This window comes from Peromyscus californicus, unplaced genomic scaffold, assembly GCF_007827085.1.
Source record: "Peromyscus californicus insignis strain IS unplaced genomic scaffold, ASM782708v3 Scaffold_5__1_contigs__length_169319896, whole genome shotgun sequence".
NCBI lineage: Eukaryota > Metazoa > Chordata > Mammalia > Rodentia > Cricetidae > Peromyscus > Peromyscus californicus.
Genome location: NW_026294573.1, coordinates 36,402,252 through 36,429,258, shown reverse-complemented (window position 1 = coordinate 36,429,258; position 27,007 = coordinate 36,402,252). Strand labels below are relative to the sequence as shown.

General features: G+C 48.1%; 1 protein-coding gene across 3 annotated transcripts; it reads right to left on the bottom strand.

Moving 5' to 3' along the window:
• On the bottom strand, positions 1-27,007 carry Kif2c (kinesin family member 2C). 3 transcript variants are annotated; one of them, XM_052718241.1, is made up of 21 exons: positions 26,827-27,007; positions 25,796-25,890; positions 21,661-21,762; positions 21,437-21,485; positions 18,050-18,172; positions 16,686-16,808; positions 15,134-15,234; positions 14,466-14,561; positions 10,154-10,208; positions 9,904-10,066; positions 8,476-8,566; positions 8,200-8,263; positions 8,038-8,129; positions 7,080-7,222; positions 6,070-6,274; positions 5,854-5,964; positions 4,394-4,461; positions 3,952-4,057; positions 3,741-3,854; positions 1,654-1,777; positions 3-1,553 (listed from the first exon to the last, which is right to left on the bottom strand). In XM_052718241.1, exons 1-21 carry the CDS (start codon positions 26,885-26,887, stop codon positions 1,471-1,473), a joined length of 2,169 nt encoding a protein of 722 aa, XP_052574201.1. In that variant the 5' UTR covers positions 26,888-27,007; the 3' UTR covers positions 3-1,470. The 3 variants fall into 3 exon arrangements, with proteins under 3 accessions (XP_052574203.1, XP_052574201.1, XP_052574202.1); XM_052718243.1 differs by lacking the exons at positions 25,796-25,890; positions 26,827-27,007 and adding an exon at positions 22,759-23,004 and having other exon boundaries at positions 1-1,553; XM_052718242.1 differs by lacking the exons at positions 25,796-25,890; positions 26,827-27,007 and adding an exon at positions 21,912-22,134 and having other exon boundaries at positions 4-1,553.

Below are 27,007 nucleotides of genomic sequence, written 5' to 3'. Positions count from 1 at the left end.
ATTTTATCAATAGCATATCATGCCCAAACACCCATGCCTTAAGCTTGGTTCCTCAGTCCACCTGACAAACTAATTATTTTGCAAAACCATACTAATTTTCCCTTCAGATGCCTTTTCTCTTTAGGAAGTCAAGTGGCTTCTTTGTCAGCGTTACCAGTTTCTCAATATGTCTTGAGCAGACTAAGCCAGGCCTGGTGCCGCAGGCTGTATCCCTGCTAAATGCAGAGCTGAGGAGGGAGGATCACACATTGAAGGCCAGAGACTTAGTGGGACATTGTCTCAAAAGTAAGAATGTGCCAAGACGGCCTTAGCGCCACCTTCCTCAAAACTCCTGCACCATGAGAGTGAACGCCCAGGCTCAAGTCAAGAGAGGAAAGATGAGGCAGAGGTGCAAGAAGTTTAGCTTGTGTCCCACAAAGGCTGCAGGGGCAGAGTGAGGGACTGAAGGACGGGACGCTGGGACAAGTCGTGGACTGTGTGCTGCTGTCAGTCATGAGTCTCCGAGATCTGGAACATGACCACCGGCTCAGAGACCACCAGAGACTTGACTGTCTACTTTATACCCAAGACAGTCCGGCTGGCCCTCTGCCCTGGACCTGAGGCATTCTGCACTAACAGTTCTGTTCTCACTGTGGCCAAGTGTAACAATAAATCACCTTTCTCGCTTCTCAGCTGAAGACTCCAACACAAAAGTAGGAACCCAGCTGTACTGGGAGTGTTTACCTAGCATGTTTAATCCCCTGTGCTTTGTAGCTAGGGCTACAGAGCAGAGCGCAATGCAACTCCACCCCATTCACTTAGAGCTCCTGGCCCAGGGTCTGGAGCTCAGTACTAGCCTACTTAAGACAAACCAAAGGGTGGAACTTCAGCCTGTTGCTGAAACCACAAGTGTGGACTTGGTTTCCTAGGAAGAAAAGAGACTCAGAGCCCAAGGTGGAAGCAGCGTCCTTGGTCTTAAAGGCTCAAGAGACTGAAGTTTCTCCGACAGAGTCTGACCTTTTCTTTCTTTATTGTTAGGTACAACATAAAATACGTAAAGCACGAAATAGATTTTCTTGGGCTTCAAAAACTAAAAAAACTTTTTTTCTGTAAGTATAAAACATGAGTGTGCTCAAAACAGGGGTGATACTGCAGGCCAAAGGCAGCGGAGCACGACGAGGACCCACTTCTCTCCCATAGCCTGGACCTGGCAGGTTCTCTAGGAGCATCCATCCGTTCTACCCAAACAGCACTCCCCTCCGGTAGGGAGGAAACGGGGAAGCACAGTCATGAAAAGCTCCTTCCTCCGGCTCCAAACTGAGGAAGAGAACACATTTCCTCCTCCCCTAGCTTTCCTGGGCCTGATGCCTCTTACCTGGCATTTACCAAAACCCATCCAACTCAGTCCCTAACCAAAGCCAAAGGTGCCCAAAGTCTGCTGGGGAGGGGAAGAGGCTGGTGTGATACCAAAGAGATCTTTATTTGAAGTCATCACTGGTGCCGTTTCTTGCTGCTCATTTGCTTGCTAGCCTGTTCTTCCAGCTGCATGGCCAGGCGCAGGGCCTTGATGACTTCTGTGAGGAAGGGGAGGTGGCACACAAAGGGTTACTGGGCGTCGTGGAACCGCCTGGCCCCCTGCCACTGCCTGCACCCATGGGGCAGGTGCGAGCTCACCTTGCAGGGCTGAGAAGTGCTTAGCCTGCTGAGCCAGGGCAGACTCTGCTTTGCTCACAAAGGTCTCCAAGTCGTAGTCAGGCTGATCGGTCATCTCAGAGAGCTCAAGCCAGCCTGGTCCTTGCTGCAACAGGAGAACTAGTCAACTCACAGTGCGGTGGTGTATGCCCATCATCTCAGCCCTCAGAGGCAGGAGGATCAGGAGGTAGGGCTACCTGGACCCACATGGAGGAGAGAACTGACTCCTACAAGTTGTCCTTTGACCTCCACAACCTACCCACCCACCCAAACAATAAACAAATGTTTAAAAAAAAAAATTTCCAGGAATTCAAGGATATCCTGGGCTTCAAGAGACACTGGTTCAAAACAAACAGCAGTAACAAAACAGAAGAAATCCTTAGCTTGACCTTAGTCAGCACCTTCCTACCCCAAAGCTGTCCCTATGTCCTATGTCCAATAAGTAACATCACTGATCCTGTCTTTGTTGTTGTTGTTGTTTGTTTTTTAAACAGGGTTTCTCTATGTAGCCCTGGCTGTCCTGGAACTAGCTCTGTAGACCAGGCTGTCCTTAAACTCAGAGATCCTCCTGCATCTGCCTCCTGAGTGCTAGGATTAAAGGCATGTGCCACCACTGTCCAGATGATCCTGTTCTAAAGAGTCAGAAATTAGAATGACAACTTTCTTCCTCTCTCCCTTTCTTTGTGACATGTAGCCCAGACTGACCTGGAACTCACAATGTATCTAAGAGTGGCCTTGAACTCCTCAACAGTAGCTTAGGCATGCCACCACACGAGGCTGATGAGCCTCACGTGTACTCTAGGAAAACAACCACTGAGCTCTACTGGCCCTATGTTTGAGATAGGCTCGCTCTTTATAACCCAGGCTAGCCTCCAACTCAGCCTCTCAAATATTGGGGTCACAGATTCGAGCCACCACACCTGGCTCTTTGGTTACCTCCTTTTCTCCCTTTCCTGGCATGAGCTGGGCATGGTGGCACACACCTGAAATTCTAGTGCTTGGAAGGTTGGCAAAGGAGGACTGAGAGTTCACGGTTTTATGTATATGTATGTGATATATACATTACTCTGTCTCAAAAACAAAACCAGGGGCTAGAGAGATGGCTTGGAGATTAAGAGAACTTGTTTTTCTAGAGGTCAATTTCCAGCATACTCATGGCAGCTCATAACCAGTTCTAGAGGCTCCAACACCACCTTCTGACCTCCTTGGGCATAGGGCATAAAAATGGTACACCTATGCAGGCAGAAACACTCCAACACATTAAAGACAAAAGACCCCAAACCCGTGCTCTGACCACATCACCACTTTGCTGAAGTCCCTCCAAAGGTTTCACTGCATCATAATGAAATTGGAGTCTTTGGTATGAGCCAGACGTAAGGCCCATCAGCACCAGGACCCCACTGACTGCCTTTATCGATCGCCCTCTGTTCACAGCCTTTGCACTGACTCATCAACTCTCACGTGTCCTGAAAGGGTCATGTACTTTGTTACAGTGGCCCAGACACAGCAGGAGGGGGACATGTCTGCACAGCAGTCTCCTCAGTGACACAAGTTCTTTCCTTCTGCTTCCAAGTCTGCCACCGACAGGAGACACTTCCCCACTTTCTCCCACAGCAGGCTCACAGCACAAGGAGCATTTCCCACTTACTCGGTTCCATCTGATGCTGGTCCTGTGCTGCTGCTACAGAAGCCCACCACTTAATCCTCAAAGACAATACTGTGTCTTGCTCAGTTTAGAGACAGACAGGGAAACTGAGGCTCAGTGAGACTAAATGCCTTTCACAGGGAAGGAGCTCACACCACAAGAGTGAGGTGCTGTGGTCCGTGTGTCACCACAGAGCAGGAACAGTCACTGAACAAACAGGATGTCCCTCTGCACCCTCTGCTCAGCAGCACCAGGCCACAAGAGAGTGTCACAGGTGAGCAGGTGCAGTCTGGGAAAAGCTAGTCTCCCTGTCCCATCCCACCAGAGACCCACAGGAGTAAGCCCACGTTCCAGGAATAGGGCTGAGCTCTATGGGCTGTGCAGGAGGGCCTGCCAATCCCTCCTGGCTGGGACCAGTGTGCACCTGTATGATCTCCTTGAGCTCCTCCATGGCCCTCTCTTCCAGCTCCGTGATCTGAGTCATGGCCTCATTAAGGCTGGACATCTGGGAAGACAGCTCCTCCTCTTCCTTGGTGAACTGAAGGCCACAGCGGAGACAACAATGTCAAGACCATGGCCCAGGGTCTATTTCAAAAGGCACATTCCATCTTGCCCCCCACCCCCACTCCACTTACATCAACTGCCAGCGAGGTTCCATTAGAGCTGGCCTCCATCTCCTCTGTCTCCATTTGAGTTGGCTGCTCTCCACTGGGCCCGCTGTGGGAGCTCAGCTCCTTGACTCTGAGGAAATAAGGTCCTTAATTTCCCAGCAGTCCCCTGGGCACTCACTACAGAAGTGCATCACCACTCAGATAACAAGCTTAGGGACCCCAGGGGTAAAAAGCAGCTAGTCTTCAGTCCGGGACAGGTGACATAAACCTGAGGCTGACATGGAAAGACCCTCACACACTATTTTATTGACTGAAGGGGACTGGGACAGACCTAGCATGTGGCTGAACTCCACACCTCAGATTTCCTGTTAAGGGAGGAAGTTCAGGGGTCATTGAGTGCTCCAGCCACTTCCCGTCTCATCCTGCCATTCCCTTCTCCATCCCGCCTGGACGCAGGCCCTCATACCTGTCTGCGTATCTCAGCGTGTTCAACGTGTATTCACAGGAGCTTATGCCTGGTGAGATCATGGCAATCTGAGAAAGAGGGAACAGCGGTGAGAGGCTGGGAATCAAGTGAGGGCACCAGGAACCCGCTGCTCGGGCAGCTGCCAGGAGTGTCTGTCAACGGGCGAGACTGACATGGTAAAGCAGGACCCATAAAGCACATATGCTCCACTCGGCAACTTGTTCTGGGTATATAAGGCACTTTCGTTGTTGCTAAAACTGACAACCTAATTTGACCCCTAGAACCTACACAGTGGAATGAGAAGAGACTCCTGCACATTGTCCTCTGACCGCCACATGAGTACCATGACATATAGCCATGTGCATTTACATAATAAACAAATTTAAAAAATAAGAAAAATGGGGCTGGAGAGATGGCTCAGAGGTTAAGAGCACTGGCTGTTCTTCCAGAGGTCCTGAGTTCAATTCCCAGCAACCACATGGTGGCTCACAACTATCTGTAATGAGATCTGGCTCCCTCTTCTGGCCTAAAGGGATACATGCAGGCAGAACACTGTATACATAATAAATACATAAATTTTTAAAAAAAATTAAAAAATAAAAATAAAAATAAAAAAATGCCAGGTAGTGGTGGTGCACACCTTTAATCCCAGCACTCAGGAGGCAGAGGCAGGCAGATCTCTGTGAGTTCAAGGCAACCTGGGCTACAGAGTGAGTTCCAGAACAGGAGCCAAAGCTACACAGAGAAATCCTGTCTCAAAAAACCAAAAAAAAAAAAAGGGACAGATCTCAAAGCTTGGTGGCCCCTGCTCAGATCACCCAGTCCATGAGGGGCTGCCTTAGAGAGAAGGGCTTAGGGACTGGGGTAAAACCCTTGGCAAGAGGAGTAAGAACTCTTGGTTCCATCCTCTACGCTACTGGGGCGGGGGGGGGGGGGGGGGGGGGGGGGGGGGAGGAGAAGGAGCAGTAGGACTAATTGATATTACTAGAGCTGAGACAGAGAAATCTATCCTTCGTCATGAAAAGGCCCTGCTCATCACAGGCAGGGGTGAGGGTGTGCTCTGGATAGTGGCGAATCTCACTTAGCAGCACTTGTAGATAAAATAGGAAGGGAAGAAGTCATTCGAGGTTCGGAATATGAGGCTAGATGTAGCGTGAGGGAAGCTTTAGGAGTGGGGAGGACTTACTTCTCCTGCATCTCATCTACTAAGGTTTACTTCCTGAAGTCCAGAACCCTTTTTACCAGATAAGGGAGCAACGGCTGCCCTCAGCACCCACAGAGTGGAGTTCTTCCTCCTCGCCCATAGGAAAGGTAGAGGCTACAGGCCATGGAAGTCCCGTCAGGAGCCCGAGAACACAGGCAGAGAGGTACTGAGCTCCCTGCCCAGAGTCAGGGCAATGTCTCCCTGGGAAGCAGCAGCTCTGGGGCTTCTTTCCCACCTGCAGAGTCATCCCACTCACCATGCACGTCCTCGAGTTCTCGCCAATGAACGAGTCCCTCAGCACCTGGGTCAGCTTGCTCTCACGGAATGGGGTGTGAGCCTTGTTCTGTCCCAGCGCCCTGATGCACTCCTGTGGAGCAGCAGAAATAACTGGAAGTCTCTTTCCACTTCTTATGCAGCCTACTCTCTCCCTTCCCAGCTGCCCTCCTGGCCACCACTAGCAAGTGCCTGCTACCTTCAGAGCTAGGAGAGACTTGTTAATCTCTGCACCCTCCATGCGAGTCTGCCGGTCAGCACTAGAAGTGTCGGCCCCTCGTTCATTCCCTGCCAGATCTACCAGAGAGAATTTGCCATGTAATCTCCCTTTGGCTCGAAGAAGAATCTGGAAGCAGGCATGGGAGCGGGAGGAATTGGAGTTGGCAAATGTTTGTCCAGAAGTCCTATTAAGAGGAGGGGAAATGCAAAGTTATAAACTTTGGGGACCACTGCCCCAGGCACAGCAGTTAAAATCTGCAGTTCAAGAGGGACAGGGATCACGATCCTAAGAAGTCCTGTGTCTTCCTGCCTCTAACCTCTATTTTGGCCTCCAAGACAGCGGCTCTTGACCTCATAGTTTTCAGGCAGCCAAATCAGTACTGGACTCAGTGCTCGGGCATTTGCCAGACTCGGTGCTCATGAAGATGAGGAGGAGCTGAGTCTGCTATGATGGTCTAGTCATACACCACTTGCCCAAACTTGAGGGCTCTTGCTGTGAATGGAGCCGAACAGTAAGTAGAGCACTTGCCCAGCATGTGAAGTAAAACTCTGGGTTTAATCTTCAACACCGGGAGAAAAAAAATCTGAGCCCCGCAACTACCCACAGCTTACTGCACCATATCAGCACTGGCCTACATTTACACAGAGACACCATGGTCTCATTCCTTCTAGCCCAGAACAGATTCAGGGCTGCTAACTTCTTCCGCAGAGAAAACTAGGATCCCAGACCCCAGGCAAGAATGGTTGTGAATAAAGCCTGCCTTTGTTAGATTTAAGCTGCTTGGACTTTGTTCTTGAGACCCTGGGATTATCCACCCCACTTAAGGTAGAGGCTCTCACAGCCCTTACCCTGCTGGGGTGAGAAGAACTATGTAGAAAAAGAAATGCTCCCCCACCCCTCGACTCCCCATGCCTGTTTGTGGATCTCAGGCCTCATTATCTGAACTAGGTATCACAAGTGGTTTCCCCTCCCCTCGCCAGAACTCTGACCTGCAGGCGCTGCCCATGTTGAGCATCTTGATGACATCGTCAGCACAGTTAACCAGGTACTCCTGCAGTCCCACGACCTGCACCTGTTGCTTGCTGTCTTCTAGTACACGTAACTTGGCCTTCTTGTTGAGCAGATCAAACACCTGTGGCAGGCACGGAGCATAAAGACGGGGCCATGCATAGGTGCTGGGTCCTTGCCTGACTCCTTCCTACAGAGTCTGGCCCAGCCTGGACAAGGGCCAGGAGCAGGAAAGGCAGAGCATGTGCTGACAGGTAACGTAACAAGACCCCGCTTTCCTGGTTCACATCCATGTCACCACTTTACAAGGTGTGTCACCCTGAGCAAGTTTACTGAGCTACTCCAGACTGTTCACAGCCTGTAAAGTCAAGACAGAAAAGACTAGAATAGCAGCTGGGCGGTGGTGGTGGCCTGCACCTTTAATTCCAGCGCTCACTCGGGAGGCAGAGGCAGGCGGATCTCTGTGAGTTCAAGGCCAGTCTGGTCTACAGAGTGAGTTCTAGGACAGCCAGGGCTACACAGAGACACCTTGTCTTGAGGGAAAAAAAAGACTAGCAAGTGCTTAGCACATAACATCCCATTATTTTTATTGCTGAGGTCTTGCTCCACAAAAGGCAATCCTACAAAACTGCTGAGACTAGAAGGTAAGAGGAAGAGAGAGAGGGAGGCGTGGAGGGTATGGATATGAGAATATACAGGATGGCGAAGGAGGACATAGAGGAAGCAGGGGGTCACGGGAGGACAGCTCACATACAAGGCAGACCTCCCGCCTCACAGGGAGCCTGGAAGAGGATATCTGCTCTCCTTATTAAGCTTGACTGCCACCTCACCTTCAGAGGAAAGGTCCACATGCCAGGCAGAGTAGCCCCAAGGCCTACAGCTAACAAGATGTCTGGCTTCAACCACTTCTAGCCATCTTTAAGGTTTTCGTCAGTTTACCTTCCCATTGTAGATCTCAAAGAATGTCACATAAACTTCCAGGTTTAAGTTCCGGTAGCGAGGCTGACTCTTCAAAAGGAAGACATCCCGGGCTGGGAGGGAGAGCCTGGTAAGTAAGCAGCTTTCCACACCCAGTCCCTACATGGAAAACAGTTTACTTACAAGCCATTGCGTAGATCCCTTTAGATGCATTCTGAGATTTCCCAGACAGGTCTCCACCCATTGTCTGCCGAAGGAAACAGCACGTGACCACAGTGTACCGGAGCACAGCTGGCTCTGCCCCCACAGTGGGCCACACCAGAGCCAGGAGACTGGGCCTGCTAAACCCTGCTCTTCATCTGCCATGGCCAGTGTCTAGTGACGGGCATCTGTACCGCCCGTCCCAAGAACTTCCTGCTGCACTGTACGAGGCTTCCTCTGCTGGACTGAAGTACTCACGTGAGTCTTCCCACTGCCTGTCTGCCCATAGGCAAAGCAAGTTGCTTTTCCCCCTTCAAAAATTGTCTGCACCAGTGGCCTTGCTGTGAACCTAGGAGAAAGGATGGAGAAGAGGAAAGGGCATTTGTGTAGCTATTCCTTCATATCCAAGAGGGATTGGTGATGGAAGCCCCCACTGATACTCAGCACATAGCTGATGTTTAAATCACTGACTCTTTTTGTAGGGGGGTAGAGCCCAGGGCCTAGGACATGCGAGGCAAACACTTCACTACTGGGTTGACCCTCAGTCAAGTCCTTTATATAAAAGGGCCTAATGCCTGCATGTTACTTGCATATGCTTCTATATATCTCTAGAGTATTTGTATTCTAATAAAATGTAAACATGCCGGGCAGTGGTGGCGCACGCCTATAATCCCAGAGCTTGGGAGACAGATGCAGGCGGATCTCTGTGAGTTTGAGGCCAGCCTGGTTTACAGAGTGAGTTCCAGGAAAGGCGCAAAGCTACACAGAGAAATCCTGTCTTGAAAAAACGAAAACAACAACAACAAAAAGAATTAAACGCCGAGTGGCATACTGGGACAGATCTGAAGTCATCTGAGTGTGCTAAACTCATTTAGGTAATGAGGTAGTTGCATAAGCCATTGGAAGATGCAATCTCAGCACTTGGGAGGCTAAAGCAGGACTGTCATGGTTCAAGACCATCTGAGAGTAACATACACATTTAAGCTAGCGTGGGCTACAGAAGATTTTGTAACAACAACAGCAACAACAAACCACTAGAAGAAGCCCTTTAGCCTGACTGCAGTTGGTAATAGGTCACTCATGAATGACCAAGATTGGGCTGCTACAGCTTAAAAGGTGACATGACAGGTCCCAAAGTGGGTCTTCTGGTTATGGGGCCAGAGCTCCTTGATCAGAGAGCTGCCCAATAAACACAACCGCTGTGGGATAATGCTCTTGTACACTGTAAAGATTTGTCACTCGAACTGGTTTAATAAAACGCTGATTGGCCAGTAGCCAGGCAGGAAGTAGAGGCAGGGCAACCAGACTAGGAGAATTCTGGGAAGAGGAAGGGCGGAGTCAGGAGTCGCCAGCCAGACACAGAGGAAGCAAGATGAGAAATGCCACACTAAGTACCAAGCCACGTGGCTAAACATAGGTAAGAATCATAGGTTAATTTAAGTGTAAGAGCTAGTTAGTAATAAGCCTGAGCTACTGGCTGAGCATTTATAAGTAATATTAAGCCTCCGAGTCAATTATTTGGGAAGCAGCTGCTGGGTATTTGAGAACAGGCAGGCAGGACAGAAACTTCCGCCTATACACAACAGGCCAGGGAGGAGAGATGGAGCTCAGTGTCTGATGTCAGAAAGAGAAAACATGGAGGGGGAGCCCGGGGTATGAGGAAGAAAAAACATTAAAGGGACTAACCTGTATACAACTTCATTTGAAGCTGTTTCATCGAAGGCAAAGTCGAAGTAGAACGCCTGGTTCTCCAGATACTTTGTCAAGTCCACTTTCAATTTGGGTTCATGCACAAAGAGGAAATACTTGCTGGGAACAGAAATCACATCGATTTCTTTCTTGGCCAGTTCTGCAGAAGGAGAATATTTCAGGGGCTACTCCCTGAACATGGGATCTTCCTCTCAGTTAGCCAGATGCTTCTGACTGAACAGCTCACCTTGTTTATTCAGTGGGCGCTTCCTAACACAGACACAGATCCTGTGTTCCTCAATCTGCAAGAGGATGAGAGGAGACAGCCGAAGCGAGGTCATCACCAAACAAACACCCATAACCCCTCTCTTGGCCCTGGCAAGGGACAATGAGATCTCACACTAGGACCCAGTGCCCCGTTAACCATTCTAGAGTACAAGAAAGCTGGCCTGAATTCCTCCTGGCTCTCTCACTCTGCTACCTTCAAGGCTGCAGCACTACTCTCCCAGCCCTTAGCAGTCTGGCCAGCCTGAAGCAGGGAGTCTCAGCTGAGCCTTAACTAATGCTCTCACTAAAGTATTTAAAAACAAACAAACAAACAAAACAAAAACAGCTGATGCTGGGCAGAGGTGGCGCACACCTTTAATCCCAGAACTTTGAAGGCAAGGGCAAGTGGATCTCTGGGAGTTTGAGGCCAGTCTGGTCTACAGAATAAGTTCCAGGACAGCCAAGACTACACTGAGAAACCCTGTCTTGAAAAAAAACAAAACAAACAAACAAAAACAACTAGCTGATGAGATGGTTCCGTAGGTAAAGGCACTTCTGTCAAGCCTGATGCTCTGAGCTCCATCCCTGGAACCCACATGACAGGAGAGACCCAACTCCAGTAAGTAGTCCTTTGGCCTCTTCATGTGGGCCATGGCGCGCGCACACACACTCGCACAGAATGTTTTGTTTTTAAAAAGGCCAAGTTTCACAGCGTATACCTGTAATTCCAGCACACATTGAGACTGTCTCAAGAGGTGGGAAAAAAAGAAAAACCAAAAAACTAGCCAGGGAGATGTCTCAGCAGATAAAGGTAGATTCACTACACCAAGCCTGATGACCCGAGTTCAATCCCCAGGACCCACATTTCTGCAGGCCGCAGGATTATGCAGTAAGAAATTCAGCCACTATGATCAAAAACACTAATAACAGTCAATGTTGGAGAGGATGCGGAGCAAAGGGAACACTCCTCCACTGTTGGTGGGAGTGCAAACTTGTACAACCACTGTGGAAATCAGTATGGCGGTTTCTCAGAAAATTGGGTATCGATCTACCTCAAGACCCAGCTATACCACTCTTGGGCATATACCCAAGGAATGCTCAATCATACCACAAAGATACATGCTCAACTATGTTCATAGCAGCACTATTTGTAATAGCCAGAACCTGGAAACAACCTAGATGCCCGTCAACTGAAGACTGGATTAAGAAAATGTGTCCATATACACAATGGAGTACTACTCAGCAGAGAAAAACAATGACAGCATGAAATTTGCAGGCAAATGGATGGAACTAGAAAAAATCATCCTGAGTGAGGTAACCCAAACCCAGAAGAACAAACATGGTATGTACTTACTCATAAGTGGATACTAGATATAAAGCAAAGAACAATCAGACTGCAACCCACAGAACCAGGGAGGCTACATAGCAGGGGGGACCCTAGGATGACTGTGGCTTATAATAAATTTTGGTTTTACTCAATTACTGGGCAAGCCTCAATGAAACATTTCACAATTAGGATAAGAATTTATACTGTATCAAGCTGATAATAGAAAAATAAATTTTAAAAAGTGGGAAAAAAGGCAGGGCGATGGTGGCACACGCCTTTAATTCCAGCACTCTGGAGGCAGAGCCAGGTGGATCTCTGTGAGTTCAAGGCCAGCCTGGGCTACCAAGTGAGTTCCAGGATAGGCGCAAAGCTACACAGAGAAACCCTGTCTCGAAGAACCAAAAAAAAAAAAATCATGTGTATGCTTCAGGGTTGGGGATTTAGCTCAGTGGTAGACCGCTTGCCTAGCAAGAGCAAGGTCCTGGGTTCGGTCCTCAGCTCTGAAAAAAAAGAAAAAGAAAAAAAAAGTGGGGAAAAAAAAAAAAAGAAATTCAGCCACCATAAAAAGGCGAACCCACTAGAGCCAGGGTTCTGATGGAGGACTTAAACAAAGAACACAAGGCGTATTGGTGTTACTGCCTTTTGAATGATTTGGCTGTTTCCTGCTGTGGATTTCTTGTGTGAAGCCCTAAGCTTTTCCCTATCTATTACAATTTTGGGATTTATTCCCATAGCATAGCAATGTTTTGATCATTTACTGGGCATAAATTCTCCCACGTGCTGGGTGACTCCTCCCTCCTCCTACAAACCCCCCCCCCTTCCACTCTGTAGCATCTCCAGTGGGAGAATTTAGTCGCGAAGTCAATAACCTTGGTTCCCACAGCCTAATCTCCGCTCTGTTCCCTGTGACAGACACTAGAAGCCAGCTCCCTGCAGTTATCCCACTTGGCAGGACATGTGGTCAGGAAAGGAGTCTTTCAAATAGATCACATTTGGACCTTCAGAGATAAAGGGACATTCAAGCGATTTGATTCTGGTCCCTCCTGATTACAGAGAGCGAGTGCCCTAAATTCTCCCATAGCTGACTTGACAAAGTGCTAACCTCAGCTACTTCCAGCTCTACCCTAAGAGCTATTAACCCCTCACCTACTTTCACTTCCATTTACTGGATATAGAAATTTACCTAGGAAATTTACCACCGGTGTTCTAACCCTGAGAGAGAACAAAACAAAAAAACAGTAGCCACTGCTTATTTACCCAGTGCAGGAATAAAGTAGTTCCCTTCTTGCGGGCGGCATTTAGAGACAAGTCCCGCTGTGTGGTTAGGGCGGCTGGAATTCATCAGGCTCCAGACCTTGTACCACATGCTTTAAATTCCCCTCATTCTAACGCTTGGGTGATAGATGTAAATTGTTGATCTAAAGAAGTCCCTTTCAGTTAGCTACAATGGCCAAAGTGTTGGCACAAATCAGACTCCACAATTTTCTCCCACAGTATGCCGGTCGCCATAGCAACCTGGAGGCTCTTCGCAGTTGCCCGGCCGCGGGCAGCGGAACCAACCGTTGATGGCTGCGCCCTTACTCACCCTTCTTCCCCGTTTCTCTCTCACTAACCTCTAGTGTAAATACGCACACCTACGACTGTAGATCATGTGTGAACTTCTTCACAACTGAGAAGCCTATGAAATCAGCCTTTCTGCCTCTTAGCATTGCCCGGGACACCCTTCTAGCCACGCCTCCCCAGAACCATGAAAATGCTGAGGATGTCACTCCGGACAGGTCCTATCTTCTTTTTGACCCTGAGAAAATTCTGTAACTTTGCGATTACCAGAGAATTGCCTTTGTTTGTGTATGTATATAAACTGAAAAACCTTACAGCTAAGGGAAAAAGAAATTGGAACAAAGAAGCATGGAGTGAGAGATCAATTTTTTGCCCTCAGATCCTTTGAACCGTACAATGGGTGTAGCCTTTCCTCTGAACCCTGAGAGGGCATTGAGGCTGGTCCTCAATAGCTCTCAATACCACATGGTAGAGAAATGACTCCTGCAAGTTGTCCTCTGACTTCCATATAGGAATGTGTACAAGTACCATCCTCACAGTATAAATAAACATAATTTAAAGACATTTTTTTTTTTTTTTTTTTTTTGGTTTTTTTTGAGACAGGGTTTCTCTGTGTAGCTTTGCGCCTTTCCTGGAACTCGCTTTGGAGACCAGGCTGGCCTCGAACTCACAGAGATCCGCCTGCCTCTGCCTCCCGAGTGCTGGGATTAAAGGCGTGCGCCACCACCGCCCGGCTGGAGAGATGGCTCAGCCGTTAAAGGCTAGGCTCACAACCAAAAATATAAAAGACATTTTTAACTGGATGTAGTGGCATGTACCTGTAATCCCAGCACTTGGGAGGCAAGTTCCAGGCCGGGCAGGTCTACTTAGTGAGACAGACCCTTTGGTTTTTCAAACATGTACAGATATTGTACCTGCACGTATGTCCGTTTATCACACGAGAGCAGTGCCAGTGGATGCCAAGGGGAAGGAATTAGAGCTGGCTGTGAGCCACCATGCGGGTGCTGGGAACTACACCCAGGTTTTTTTTTTTTTTTTTTTTTTTGAGGAACAAGTACTCTTAACTACTGAGCCATCTCTCCAGCCCTGAGACACTGTCTTGAAAAGTGTTGGGGGGCCCCCACCAGGGATATGGCTCAGTGGGAGACTGTGTGCTCAGATATTGGGAGTACTGGATTCAATCCCCAGAAACACTCAGCTATAGATGGGGGCATGGGAAGAGACAAATACCTGCGCGCGCACACACACACAAAAGGGAGGGGAGGGAAAAGAGAGAGCAACCTAAAACTCTTCAGACAACACTCAAGAGTGAATGAAGATCCCAGCATGCCTTTCCCTTGTCCTTCAATGTCCTTCCCTGTCCTGCTCAGGGAAGAGAGGTAGAAAAACTTTCAGGTATACTCACAGGATCAGTCACAGTAAGTGGGTGACATTCCATAGTAACCCGAAACTCTTTAATCATCCGGGCAAACTCCCAGTTTGGAAAGCTGCTGTCATATTCCTGTTTGAGGCAAGAGGAACACAGGGCAGACTGTTAAGGTGTGAGCGCTTAGACCCAGAGACACCAGGCAGCAGCGGCTTCACAGCTGATTGCCTCAACCCTGGCTCTAGTGTGAGAAGCCAGGCAGGGGCCCTGGGGAGCAGGATTGTCAGGGGACCCCAAGTATGCACCAGGGACAAGAGCTGCTTTCCACATCTTAGGAGGCAAAGCAGCAGAATGCGTTTCCTCAGATCAATTACCCCACTAAGACGACTCTGCTGCCATTGCTTCTACCCTGTATGGTAATACCGGTTACAGGGGATGGAGGGCAGGCAAGCAGGTGTGCCCAGCAACAGGACTGCATCTTGTGAGCACAGGATGGGCTTCCCCAATCAGCATCAAATATGGCTCATTGGAACATCTTCAGATAATTTTTGAATTATGCATTTATTTTCTGAATTCTGATAAGAAGCGATTAAACTTCCTGGATATCAGAACTGGAGCCTTAGAAATCCCAGGGACAGCTATGTGTTGGCTGCTTATCTGCCAGGGTGCCTGTCCTGAAACTCTCGCCCGCATCTCCCAGGAGTCACCTGAGCTCGCTTTATTCTTATTTCCGAGTTCTGGGCCCTCTTCTCTTCCCGCTTGTTCTTCATTTTTTCCATTTCCTTCACAATACATGATTTCCTCCGAACTGTGGGGAAAGGAAGTCACTCTTTACCCCTCTGCTTCTTTTGTGACTTTCTGGCTAGTCCGCCGACACTGGGCCTTCTGCAGAAACAGGTCTCCCTTCTCTAGACTCTTGTTTTTATTTATTTTGTTTGTTGTTGTTGTTGTTGTTTTTTCAAGATAGAGTTTCTCTGTGTATGTAGCCCTCGCTGTCCCAGAACTCACTCTGTAGATAGACCAGGCTGGCCTCACTCAAACTCAGATCTGCCCTCCTCTGCCTCCCAAGCGCTGGGATCAAAGGTGTGCATTACCATGCCTGGCCTTCTGTTTGTTTATAAATTAGTGTGTGTGTTTGTACACATGCTCATGCCACTCCACACACATGGAAGTGGGGATAACTTTTGGAAGTCAGTTCTCTCCTCCTACCATGTGGGATCTGGAAACTGAGCTCAGGTCATCAGGCGTGATGGCAGGCACCTTTGACCTGCCGAGCCACCTCACTAACACAGCCTACGCCCTTTTCTAGAGTTTTAGCTGACTCTTGGATGGATGAGTCCATGAAGTACTGACTGGGCCAATGTGAGGTCAGAGCAACAACCACACCACTCTGGTTTTGACCTAAGCTCTATGCTTCTGCAGCTATTATCTCTAGAATCAAAATGAGGCAGGGTGGAGAGATTGCTCCGTGGTTAGAGCACTTGCTCTTGCAGAAGACCAAAGTTTGATTCCCAGCACCCACCTGGTGGTTCACAACTCTCTATAACACAAGCCCTAGGGAATCTAATGCCCTCTTCTGACCTCCACTGGCATCGGGTATGCACACAGTGCACAGACACACATGCAGGTAAAACACTCATATACACAAAAATCAATAAATCTATATAAAAGAAAAAAAGTTTGAGGCCAGCCTGGTCTACAAAGCAGTTCCAGGACACCCAGGACTGTTATACAATAAAAAACCCATTCTTGAAACCCTGTCTTGAAAAAAAAAAAAAAAAACAAAACAAAACAAAAAAAGCCGGGCAGTGGTGGCACACGCCTTTAATCCCAGCACTCGGGAGGCAGAGCCAGGCCGATCTCTGTGAGTTCGGATCTCTGAGGCAGAGAGAGGCAGGCAGATCTTTGTGAGTTTGAGGCCAACCTGGGCTACCAAGTGAGTTCCAGGAAAGGCGCAAAGCTACACAGAGAAACCCTGTCTTGAAAACAAAAAACAAAAACAAAACAAAACAAAAAAACCCTGTCTTGAAAAACAAAACAAAAAAAAAGGTAAGATATCCCACTTCATTTTCAAAAGGACTCTGGGCTGTTTATCAAGAACTTAGCGGTGAATACATACAGCAAATGGCTTCTGCCAAACTTCTGTGTGTTGTGAAAGACTCAGCCCATAAGCATAGGATAACCTACCTTCAGGGCCCAGGTGGGCCAATGTTAACTACCTGTGCTAGAGCAGAGGGGCACACAGCTCAGCGCGTCTACCTGAATTTCCAGGGTTTGCAGAAGACATGCTTCGGGTGGGGTGGACTTGCTCTTCTGTCTCCTCGCTGACCATCGACAATGGTAACTCTGTCACTGCAGGGCAGGAGGGCCTAGGGAAGCCGGCTGTGGGGGGGACAAGAGTCACTGGAGAGCAGACAGCAAGAGCAGCTGTCCTAACCTGCGACTCAACAGTTGGTCATGGACAAACTTGGGCTGTTCCTCTTACCCCCAGTCCAAATTCAAGCACCATTCCAGCCAAGGACTGCCTGCACCTGGGGTCAAAAAGCCTTAAACTAAATATGAAAGCAGAACTTGAAAAATAATTTTAAACTGAGTCAGGTAGCTCCCACCTGTAATCCCAGCATTTGGGAGGCTAAGGGAGAATGATTTCTACAAGTTCAAGGCCAGGCTAGGGTGCACAGTAAGTCCCAGGATATCATAGGGTACAGAACGAGAAGAAAGAGACCCTGTCTCAAAAGAACAAACAGCAGGGCGTGGTGGTACACAAGAGGCAGGTGGATCTCTGAGGTCAAGCCCAACCAGGTCTACAGATCAAGTTCCAGAGCTACAGAGTAACCCTGTCTTATAAAACAACAGTTGTTTTGAGCCAGCATATCACACAGCCTAGGCTGGCCTCAAACTCAGTATGGCTGGACTGAGGTTGACCTCGTATGGAATCACCCTGCCTCATAAGTGCTAGAATTGCAGGCGGGGTCCACTAGGTTCCACTACGTCCAGCTTCATGTAGTGCTGGGATGGAGCTCAGAGCTTTGTGCATGCTGGGCAAGCACTCTGGCAGCTGAGCGACAATCTAACCCCTAAAGTGGTTTTTCAACTAGATGTGTAAAGTAGATGGAGATTTTGTGAGATAGTGTATCACTATGCTTTAAATATTAATCTAAATGAAGGTAAGTGAAAGGCTCATGACCAGGTATGAGTGTAACAAGGCATGATGGATTGTTATCGGACATTTTTGTGGTGTTTTGGTCTGGTTAATTTTTTCAGTTTGGGTTTTTGTTGTTGTTCTTGGTGTGTGTGTATGTGTGTTCAGAGACAGATTTTCACTCTGGAGCCTAGGCTGACCTCAAGCTCATGGCAATCTCTTAAGTACTGGTATTTTAGTGGTGAGCAACCACAGTCACCTAGTTCATTGAGTCAATATAGTTTGGAGAAGTCAGAAAGGGCTGGCCTAGCCCAAAAAGCCATGCTTGGGTCAAGTCTGTAGAATCAGGCCTCTGAAGGCTTTCCCTCCATGACAAGCCTATCCTGAACCACTTTAGGAACCCTGGGAAATTCAGCACGGCACACATAAAGCATAAGGAGCTGCTTTAGGGCCTTATACAGGGAGAACACCGATTACTCACAGGTAACTGAAAACTGCTTTCGAGAGTTTGTAGCTACAGGCAGCTCCACCTCCATTTCATTCTCCTGAGTGGCAATTCGAACCTCTGGGACAGTGGACATGCGAGTGGACCGGCTTCGAAGACCTAAGGTCAGAAGACCACACAATACGGTGAGCTAAAGCAGTAGGGGAGTGCACAGGCAGGATGGAACCTAGCCACCCGGACGCGAGCCCGGAAACAGCAGCAAGGCCAAGCACTGCTATCCCCAAACTTAGCCACCCGGACGCGAGCCCAGAAACAGTGGTAAGGCCAAGCACCGCTATCCCCAAACTTAGCCACCTGGATGTGAGCCTGGAAACAGCAGCAAGGCCAAGCACCACCATCCCCAAACTTAGCCACCTGGATATCTCCCTTAAGAGCATTTGTCTTGGGCTGGCCATATAGCCAAGTGGTTGAAGGCTTATCTAGAATGTTCGTGGCCCTGGTTTAATCCTCAGTACAGGGGCAGTGAGGGAGGAACAAAATAAATGAAAGGACCCACAGAAAATCTAAAATAATTTCTGGAGAGAAAGACCTATTCTATGTCTTTTTTTTTTTTTTTTTTTTTTTTTTTTTGGTTTTGAGACAGGGTTTCTCTGTGTAACAGCCTTGGCTGTTCTGCAACTCTGTAGACCAAGCTGGCCTTGAGCTCACAGGGACCCGGCTGCCTCTGCCTCTTGAGTGCTGGGATTAAAGGCGTGTGCCACCACCAACCAGCCTATTTTTCTAGTCTTGATGGGAAAAAAAAAAAAAAAAAAAAAGAATCCTTTTTCAGGATTCATTTTTTAGGGGTGGAGAGATGGCTCAGGGGTTATGAACACTGGGCACTGGCTGCTCTTCCAGAGGACCCTGGTTCAATTCTCAGCACCCACATGGTAGCTAGTACCCTTTTGTATTCTAGTCCCAGGGAAACTGTTGCCCTCTGTAGGCACTACATGGATATAGTGCACAAACATATATAAAGGCAGGCAAAACACTCCCACACATAAAACCTCAAAAAAATTTAAGATTCACTTTTGCCGGGTGGTGGTGGTGCACACCTTTAATCCTAACACTCAAGAGGCAGAGGCAGGTGGATCTCTGTTGAGTTTGAGGCCATTGCTGGTTTACAAAGCAAGTTCCAGGATAGCCAGGGCTACACAGAGAAACCCTGTCTTGAAAAATCAAAAATAAATAAAAATTAAAAAATTTTTTCAAGTCAAGTTAAATGGGCAGCTCACGCCTACAATCCTAACGCTTGTGAGAAGGGCGAGACAGTAGTTGTGCAAACTGGAGGTCAGCCTGGCCTACAGTATGAGAACCTGCCTCAATCCCTCCTCCAAACCCCCTAATTCTGTGTTTCACGAATGACAGTAATTCTGCAGTCTTTCACTTCATCCCCACTTGTTTGGGTGTGTGATAGATGAATGTGTGTCCATGACTTTGCAGAGGGCACTCACCTAGGCTGTGCCTATACAGACCAGAGGTTGACACTGTATTTCTCCTCTATCACTTTCCCCTTAATTTTTGAGACAGTGTCTCTCTGGACCTGGAGCTTACCGTTTTGACTGGCCTGGCTTGGCAAGCCAGTCCCGGGGCTCATCTTGTTTCTGCCTCACCAGCACTAGGGTATCACAACACATGTCATCACATCTGTTTTTTACATACGTAATGGGGAATCTGAAATAAAGCCTTCACACTGACATGGCCGAGCAGTTTCCCCACTGAGACACCTCTCCAACCTTCGTTCCTACTTTGGACTCACATACACACTTAAGGAGCTCCAGGGCTGGGAGGACAGCTCAGTGGTGGGGCACAGATGGCTTCGGCCCAGCCCTCAGCAAAGCAAAACAAAGTCAGACAGAGCCAGGTTTGATAGCTCCCTCTGTAATCCAAGCACTTGGAAAACTAAGGCAAGAAGATTGCTCAAACTACGGGTTGAGGCCAGCCTGAGCTCTGTAGTGAGTTCCAGGACAGGCTGAACCAGAGATTGTTTGTCAAAAAAACCAAAACAAACAAAAAAAACAACCAAAACCAGGGCTTGAGATGGCTCAGCAGTTAAGAGAACGCACTGCTCTTCCAAAGGGCTGGAGCTGAGTTCTCAGCGCCCACATTAGGTGGCTCACAATGGCGTCTAACTCCAGCTCTAGAAGGACCCAGCACCTCTAACTTCCCTGGGCTCCTGCACTCGTGTAGCACATACTCACACACACAGAATTTTAAAAAATAATAATATGAATCTAAAACAACCAAAACAAACAGCACAATAACTCATCAGGTAAAAGCACTTGCTGCACGAACCTGATGGCCTGAGTTTGATCCCCAGAACCCACGGTGGAAGAGAACTGACTCTGTGTGTGAGCATGTACGCAAAATCAAACAAGACCAACCGGGAAAGCGTCCCTATCCCTTGAGGACATGCACTGGAACGGAATCAGCGCCTTTCTTGCAGGCTGTGTTAAGCATGTCTATGGGACCTGTATACCATGGTGCACACGGAGATCAGAGAACAACTTGGTGATCGTCCGCCCCCCTCTTCCCCCTCAAGACCGGGTTTCTCTGTGTAGTTTTGGTGCCTGTCCTGGATCTCCAGGCTGGTCTCGAACTCACCGAGATCTGCCTGGTTCTGCCTCCCGAGTGCTGGGATTAAAGGAATGCGACACCACCGCCCGGCTACAACTTGGTATTTTTAAGATGGAACTCAGGTTGTCGGGTTTGTGTAATGTGATTTTGCCTGATGAACTATCTCACCAGCCTTCTTGCTTTTTAAATTTTTAGTTATTATGAATGTATCATCTTTTTTTTTTTTTCCCTTCGAGATAGGGTCTCACTATACAGCTCTGGCTGCCCTGGAACTTACTATATAGATCAGGCTAATCTCAAACTCAGAAATCTTCCTGCTTCTGTCTCAAGAGCTGGGATTAAAGGTGTACACCACCTCCCCCAGCTTCTTTATTTTTGGGGGGATGGTTTCTTTCTATAGTCCAAGGCAATTAGAATTTTTAATCCTCCTGTTTCAGCTTCCCATGAGGATCATAGCCACACATCATTGTATTCAGCTCCACTGCTCATCTAAATAGCCCAAAACTATATCTATGCTTCTCTCACAGCCTCAATGCAAGGCTCGTGTTCTGAGGGAAGGAAGTCGGTCTCCTCTGTACCAGACTCTGGTCTATAGAACAAGTGTTTAGGCCAGAAAACAAATGTCTGAAATGTACAATTCTCTCAGAGGTTAGCTGTAGGTTAGGTTCTTCCTCACACAACAAGATGACTGAACAAAGGATAGAACTCAGCTTACACAGAGTCACATGCAAGGGGTCTACTTTGGCTTCCACTCAGCCCTAGGAACCTCACCCACAGCAAACACCACGACAACAGCCAGTCACTTACCTTCTTTGGGAGCTGGGATTTTGGAGTTGACCGATCTGCGTTTTTGCTTCTGAAAAACAGAACAAATCGCCACAACATATGGCTTTTATCAGTCCTCGGGGTCCTATCATGAGCCTGCGTACTGTGACAAGGCCCCCGGGCAGTCCCAGACCGAAATCAGCAAAAAGGTAACAAGTGATTCTTCAGGGACAGCAGCTGCAGTCAGATGACAGGCAGATACCTACCGGGACTGTTACATTTTCCTGCAGAGGCAGATTGTCCTTCGGGTGTAAGGGAAGAAGCTGGAAGAGTTCTGGGTTTATTGCAGCCACATCATCAATATCAATCTGCAAGGACAAGTGAGTTTCAGTGAAGCAACAGGGTTTGACCTAAATGAGGTGCTGTAATCAAGGCCGCCCAAGACTCAGGCTTTACCAACCTTACGCTCCATTAAGCACTGACCACTACAAAATAGTATTCCTTAGTAATGGTTTACCATCTAGATGGAATGGGTTGCCAGGTTCCAAGCCAGTGGGAGACTGTGAGTGATGAGAATGAGGTGGAGAAGAAGCGGACAAGCAGGCACTCAGAAGTCACAGGAGACCTACGTTACTTGGCTCTCCTACTGATCTGCTGGACAGTCCTGTTGGTCACAGCCCCCTGATCACTTCTTGCTGGCTGACACGAAGGAGGAAACAAGTTCTAACCATCTGGTGACAGTCACAATGGAGGGCCCCTCAGGATCTTATCAGCAGGGGTAAGTTCCCGAAAGCTGCTACCCTAAGTCTACCTACATTTTCTACTGGGCCCAGAAACTTCTCCCAGTCACACCTTTCCGTTGATGCCTTTCCAGTCCTGCTCACACCCACAGTGAGGTCACAATTCTGGGTTTACATCACCAGAGTCCTATAACTCTTTAGGAACAGCTCAAATTTCACCAGCATAACTCATAGGTTTGGAGCAGCCAATCCAGCTGAGGGATGTAGCTCACAGTAGAGTGTTTCTTTGCATGTGTGAGGCCCTGAATTCACTCTTCAGCACCACACATGCACGCAAGACACCAAATGGATCTCACTTTGTTTAGATTTTGAAACGGACAAAGCTAACGAATACACCCTAAGGTGAAAGCTTTACCACTTCAATCCACAAGCTGCATCTACTTGTTTACTTTCTATAGGGCTGGTGAGCTGGCACCCAGGGCGAAGAGACAAAGCAAGTACTCTATCATTTAGCTACACTTCCAGCCCAGACTGTTTATTAACTGTCCTACTCAAACGTGTTAGGAACAAGTAAGCCAGCAGCATGCAAGAGAGGGTAACCACAAATAAACTCAAATACATCACCTTTCTGTGAATTCAAATTCTAACGGGGAAGGAGAGTCCTGTGTCCAATGGTAGAAATCAAGCAGCATGGATAAAATGAGGACAGCATCCCTGTTTGCAAAAGCTGGCAAGTACTTCGATAGCGCCGTCTTGAGGACACTCCTTGCATTGCTACATACTCCTACTTCATGCTCAAGCTTCAAACTACACAGAGCATAAATACAAGAGCCCAGACCGAATACTACCTATGTATATTCACACTGGGCATCCTAGGACAGAGAACAGGAGCAAGAGTGTGAAAAGAGGAAGGCACAGGCATCGATCGGTAGAGGGGGAGCGGCCTCATTTGACTGAGGTCTTAAGAAGGCTCTAGAGACAGAGATGTAGCTCAGTGGAATAATACAATAATATGTGAGGCCCTGAGAGGAACACTCACACTCTCACACTCACTCTCTCACTCTCCCCCACCCCCCGTCCCTCTGTCTGTCTCTCACTCGCACGCACGCATGCACGCGCACACTCACGTATAGCTCTCTCTCACACACACACTAGTTTTCTCTCTCTCTCTCTCTTTTGTTTTTTCAAGACAGGGTGTCCTGGCTGTCCTGGAACTCGTACCAGGCTGACCTCAAACTCAGATCCACCTGCCTCTGCCTTCTGAATACTGGGATTAAAGATGTGGGTGACCACTGCCCCACTCTCTTTTTGATAAAGGGTCTCACTGTGTAATACAGGTTGGCCACAAACTCTGTATGGGCAGGCATAAAAATCTATAATCCCAGCTTTCCTAAATCAAGATGGAAGATGAAGACAGGAAAATCACCCAGAGGCTCCCAAGCTAGCTAGCGTGGAAACAAAAGACCCCTATTTCAATAAGGTAGAAACAACTTCCCAACGTTGTCCTGAAATCATCACACATGACAAATATGCACCATGGCACTCAAGTGCTTCCTCCCTCCTTACACACACACACACACACACAACTTTATTTTGTTGTATGATATTTCATTTGTGTTCTGACAAATAAAGCTTGCCTGGAGATCAAAAAGCAGAGCTAGCCACTAGTTAACCATAGAGGCCAGGCAGTGGTGGCACACACCTTTAATCCCAGCACTTGGGAGGAGGAAGCTGGAAAATCAGGAGTTCACCCTGGGCTACACAGAGATTGATCCAGTCTAAAAGAGAAACAGAGCCAGTTGGTGGTGGCTCACACCTTTGATCCCAGCACTTGGGAGGATCATGTCTTTGATCTCAACACTTGGGAGGCTCATGCCTTTGATCTCAGCACATGGGAGGCTCAAGCCTTTGATCCCAGCACTAGGGAGGTAGAGACAGGAGTATAAGGTGGGTGGAGACAGGATCTCAGGCCCCATTCAGTCTGAGGATTCAGAGACAGGTTTCCCCCACCCACCAGCTGGTCTGAGGATTTGTAGAGGTAGGAGGAGATAATGGCTGCTCCCCTGCTTCACTGATCTTTCAGCTTTCACCTCCTCCCCCACCTCCCATATCTGACTCTGTGCATTTTATTGTTAAGACTAATTAGGATCACGCTTCATTATTTTTTTGGTGTCACTATATAGCTCAAACTGTCCTGGAATTCACTGTATAGACCAGGCTGGCCTGGAACTCACAGAGATCTTTGTAAAGAGACTTACATGTATCTTTTTTTTTTGGAGACAGGCTCTCACTATGTAGTCTTGGCTAGCCTAGAACTCATTATGTGAACCAGGCTAGCCTCAAGCCCATAAATATCTGCCTGCCCCTACCTCCTGAGCACTGAGATTAAAGGTATGTACCACACACCAGACCTATCTGTGTCACCCTATGAAACTCCTTGAGAGAGAACGCATCTTATTCACCTACATTCCCAGCCCTCAACACATGGTCTGTCATTTTGGAATCAGTCCAGGACTTTGTGGCTAAATCCTCACAATATTCTGAGACAGACATTATCAACCTCACTTTACAGGTTAGCATATGAAATTTCTAAGGGCAGAAACACGAAAGCAGAAGCAGAGACAGAATAGAAATCTGAGTTTTTAAATTCACAGACCAGTGACCTTTTCACAACACCATGCCTTCTTCCCATCTCTACTTTTCTCAATATTGCAAGGCTCCCCACTAACCCTAAACATCGTAGTTGCCAGAGACTCTCCCATCTCTTTTCAGACTTCTTGCTGGGGCCAAAGCATCCTGAGTCTGCTCGGTCTATGGCCAGCTTGTCACTCAGACCTCAGGATGGATGCATGCCATTAGCCTTCATATTCCATCCAAGTCCCACCCTGGGTCAGATCTTACACTGTCCATCTGTGTCATCCATCACCAGCTGCTTTATGATTTGGCATTTTGAAAACACACCTTTGTTTCCTTTCCTGGTTACTGATTTTATTACCCAAACTGAAGCAGTAGTGTGCACTCAGAACCCAGCTTAGGTAAGTAAGCAAAGCCTTCTGGCTTTGCCGAAATTTGCTTTCCACAGACACACCAGAAACTGTTAATTGCTTCAATTTAGAACACACCTGACGCTGAGCGGTGGCGGTGCATACCTTTAATCCCAGCACTCGGGAGGTAGAGCCAGGCGGATCTCTGTGAGTTAGAGGCCAGCCTGGTCTACAAAGCAAGTTCCAGGAAAGGCGCAAAGCTACAAAGAGAAACCCTGTCTCAGAGAAAAAAGAAAAGAAAACAAAACAAAAAAACAAAAACAGCCGGGCGGTGGTGGCACACGCCTTTAATCCCAGAACTCGGGAGGCAGAGCCAGGCAGATCTCTGTGAGTTCGAGGCCAGCCTGGGCTACCAAGTGAGTTCCAGGAAAGGCGCAAAGCTACACAGAGAAACCCTGTCTCGAAAAAACAAAAACAAAACAAAACAAAAAAACCAACAACAAAAAACAAAAAACCACACACACCTGACTAAATGAAACGTCTGCGTATCCAAAGAGGACCATTTTTTAAGACTGGAGAGGACAGCAAACATCAGAAACTGGGCTCTCACAGGTTCCACACAGATGTTCCACACAGGATCATGTGACATGCCACAGAAACATTCTTACAGAACCTACCTCTTTGCCCTTTGTGTTACCTCCTTCTGTCCATTCCACTGAAACACAGGATTTCTCCAAGTTCACTGTGCTTATATTGGCACTGTGAATTAGGCCTGTGTATGAAAAGAGCAGAGGTCATCCACCTGTCTCCTAAAAACTTAACTTTTACACTCCACTCTGCTTTCAGGATCCTACAGAGCTGGGCGGTGGTGGTGCACGCCTTTAATCCCAGCACTCGGGAGGCAGAGCCAGGCGGATCTCTGTGAGTTCCAGGCCAGCCTGGGCTACCAAGTGAATCCCAGGAGAGGCGCAAAGCTACACAGAGAAACCCTGTCTCGAAAAACAAAAACAAAAACAAAAACAAAAAAAAATCAGCACAAACACTAATAATCCTAGTGGGGATTCACCATAGACCACCCCACAGTGAGGTGGGTAGGCAACAGGTTTTAAACCCCAGCTACATAGAATAAGGGTTCATATCTGCTCCAGAGTCTGCAATAGAATGAAGGTTCATTTGAGCAAGGACATCACTACAGTCCTAAGGGGAGCTGTTCCTGAACGCATCGCTGAAGAGCTGACTTCCCAACTCAGTTTTGGCAGTCGTTGTCTGGCTATTGCTCGAATGACATTATCAGACCTGCAGTCGTCCCTTAACAAAAACAGAGCAGGGATCCTGCTCGTTTACTTTGAATCCCTGCGCCTAACATACGGCAAAAGCACCATATACAGCTCCGTCTGGGGCTAGGAAGCCCAGCACTTTCAGAGAAAGATTTCGGCAGGAAGTACAGCCTCTGGCTCTAACCTAGCCTGGGCACGTCTATGACTCGCAGAGGTGCTCTGCCCACACTCAGAAAGCAGGCAAGGGTCCCACAACCAGGGCAGTGTTTTCCCCCAGTGTAGGGGACAACGACCGCCAGTGCACGGACATGGACCCCCTCAGGGAGGGATGGGGGAAAGAGTGTCCCAAACCTTGCCGTTTGGGGGCTGGGTAACCATCTTGGCATTCTCACTGCTCTTGCGTCCCCTTGGCCTCAGGACCCTGCCCTCACCATTACTGCGCTGAATCTTGATGGAGAGACCAGGAAACAATCGGGCGTGAAGCGACTCCATGGACTCGGGAACACCAGCAGGTAAAACAAATGCAAGAAGCTTGGAAACCACGACTCTGCTAATACAGTATTAACGCCGCCTAAACCGCTGCAGTTTAAATCCCGCGCGCCAGCGTCCTTA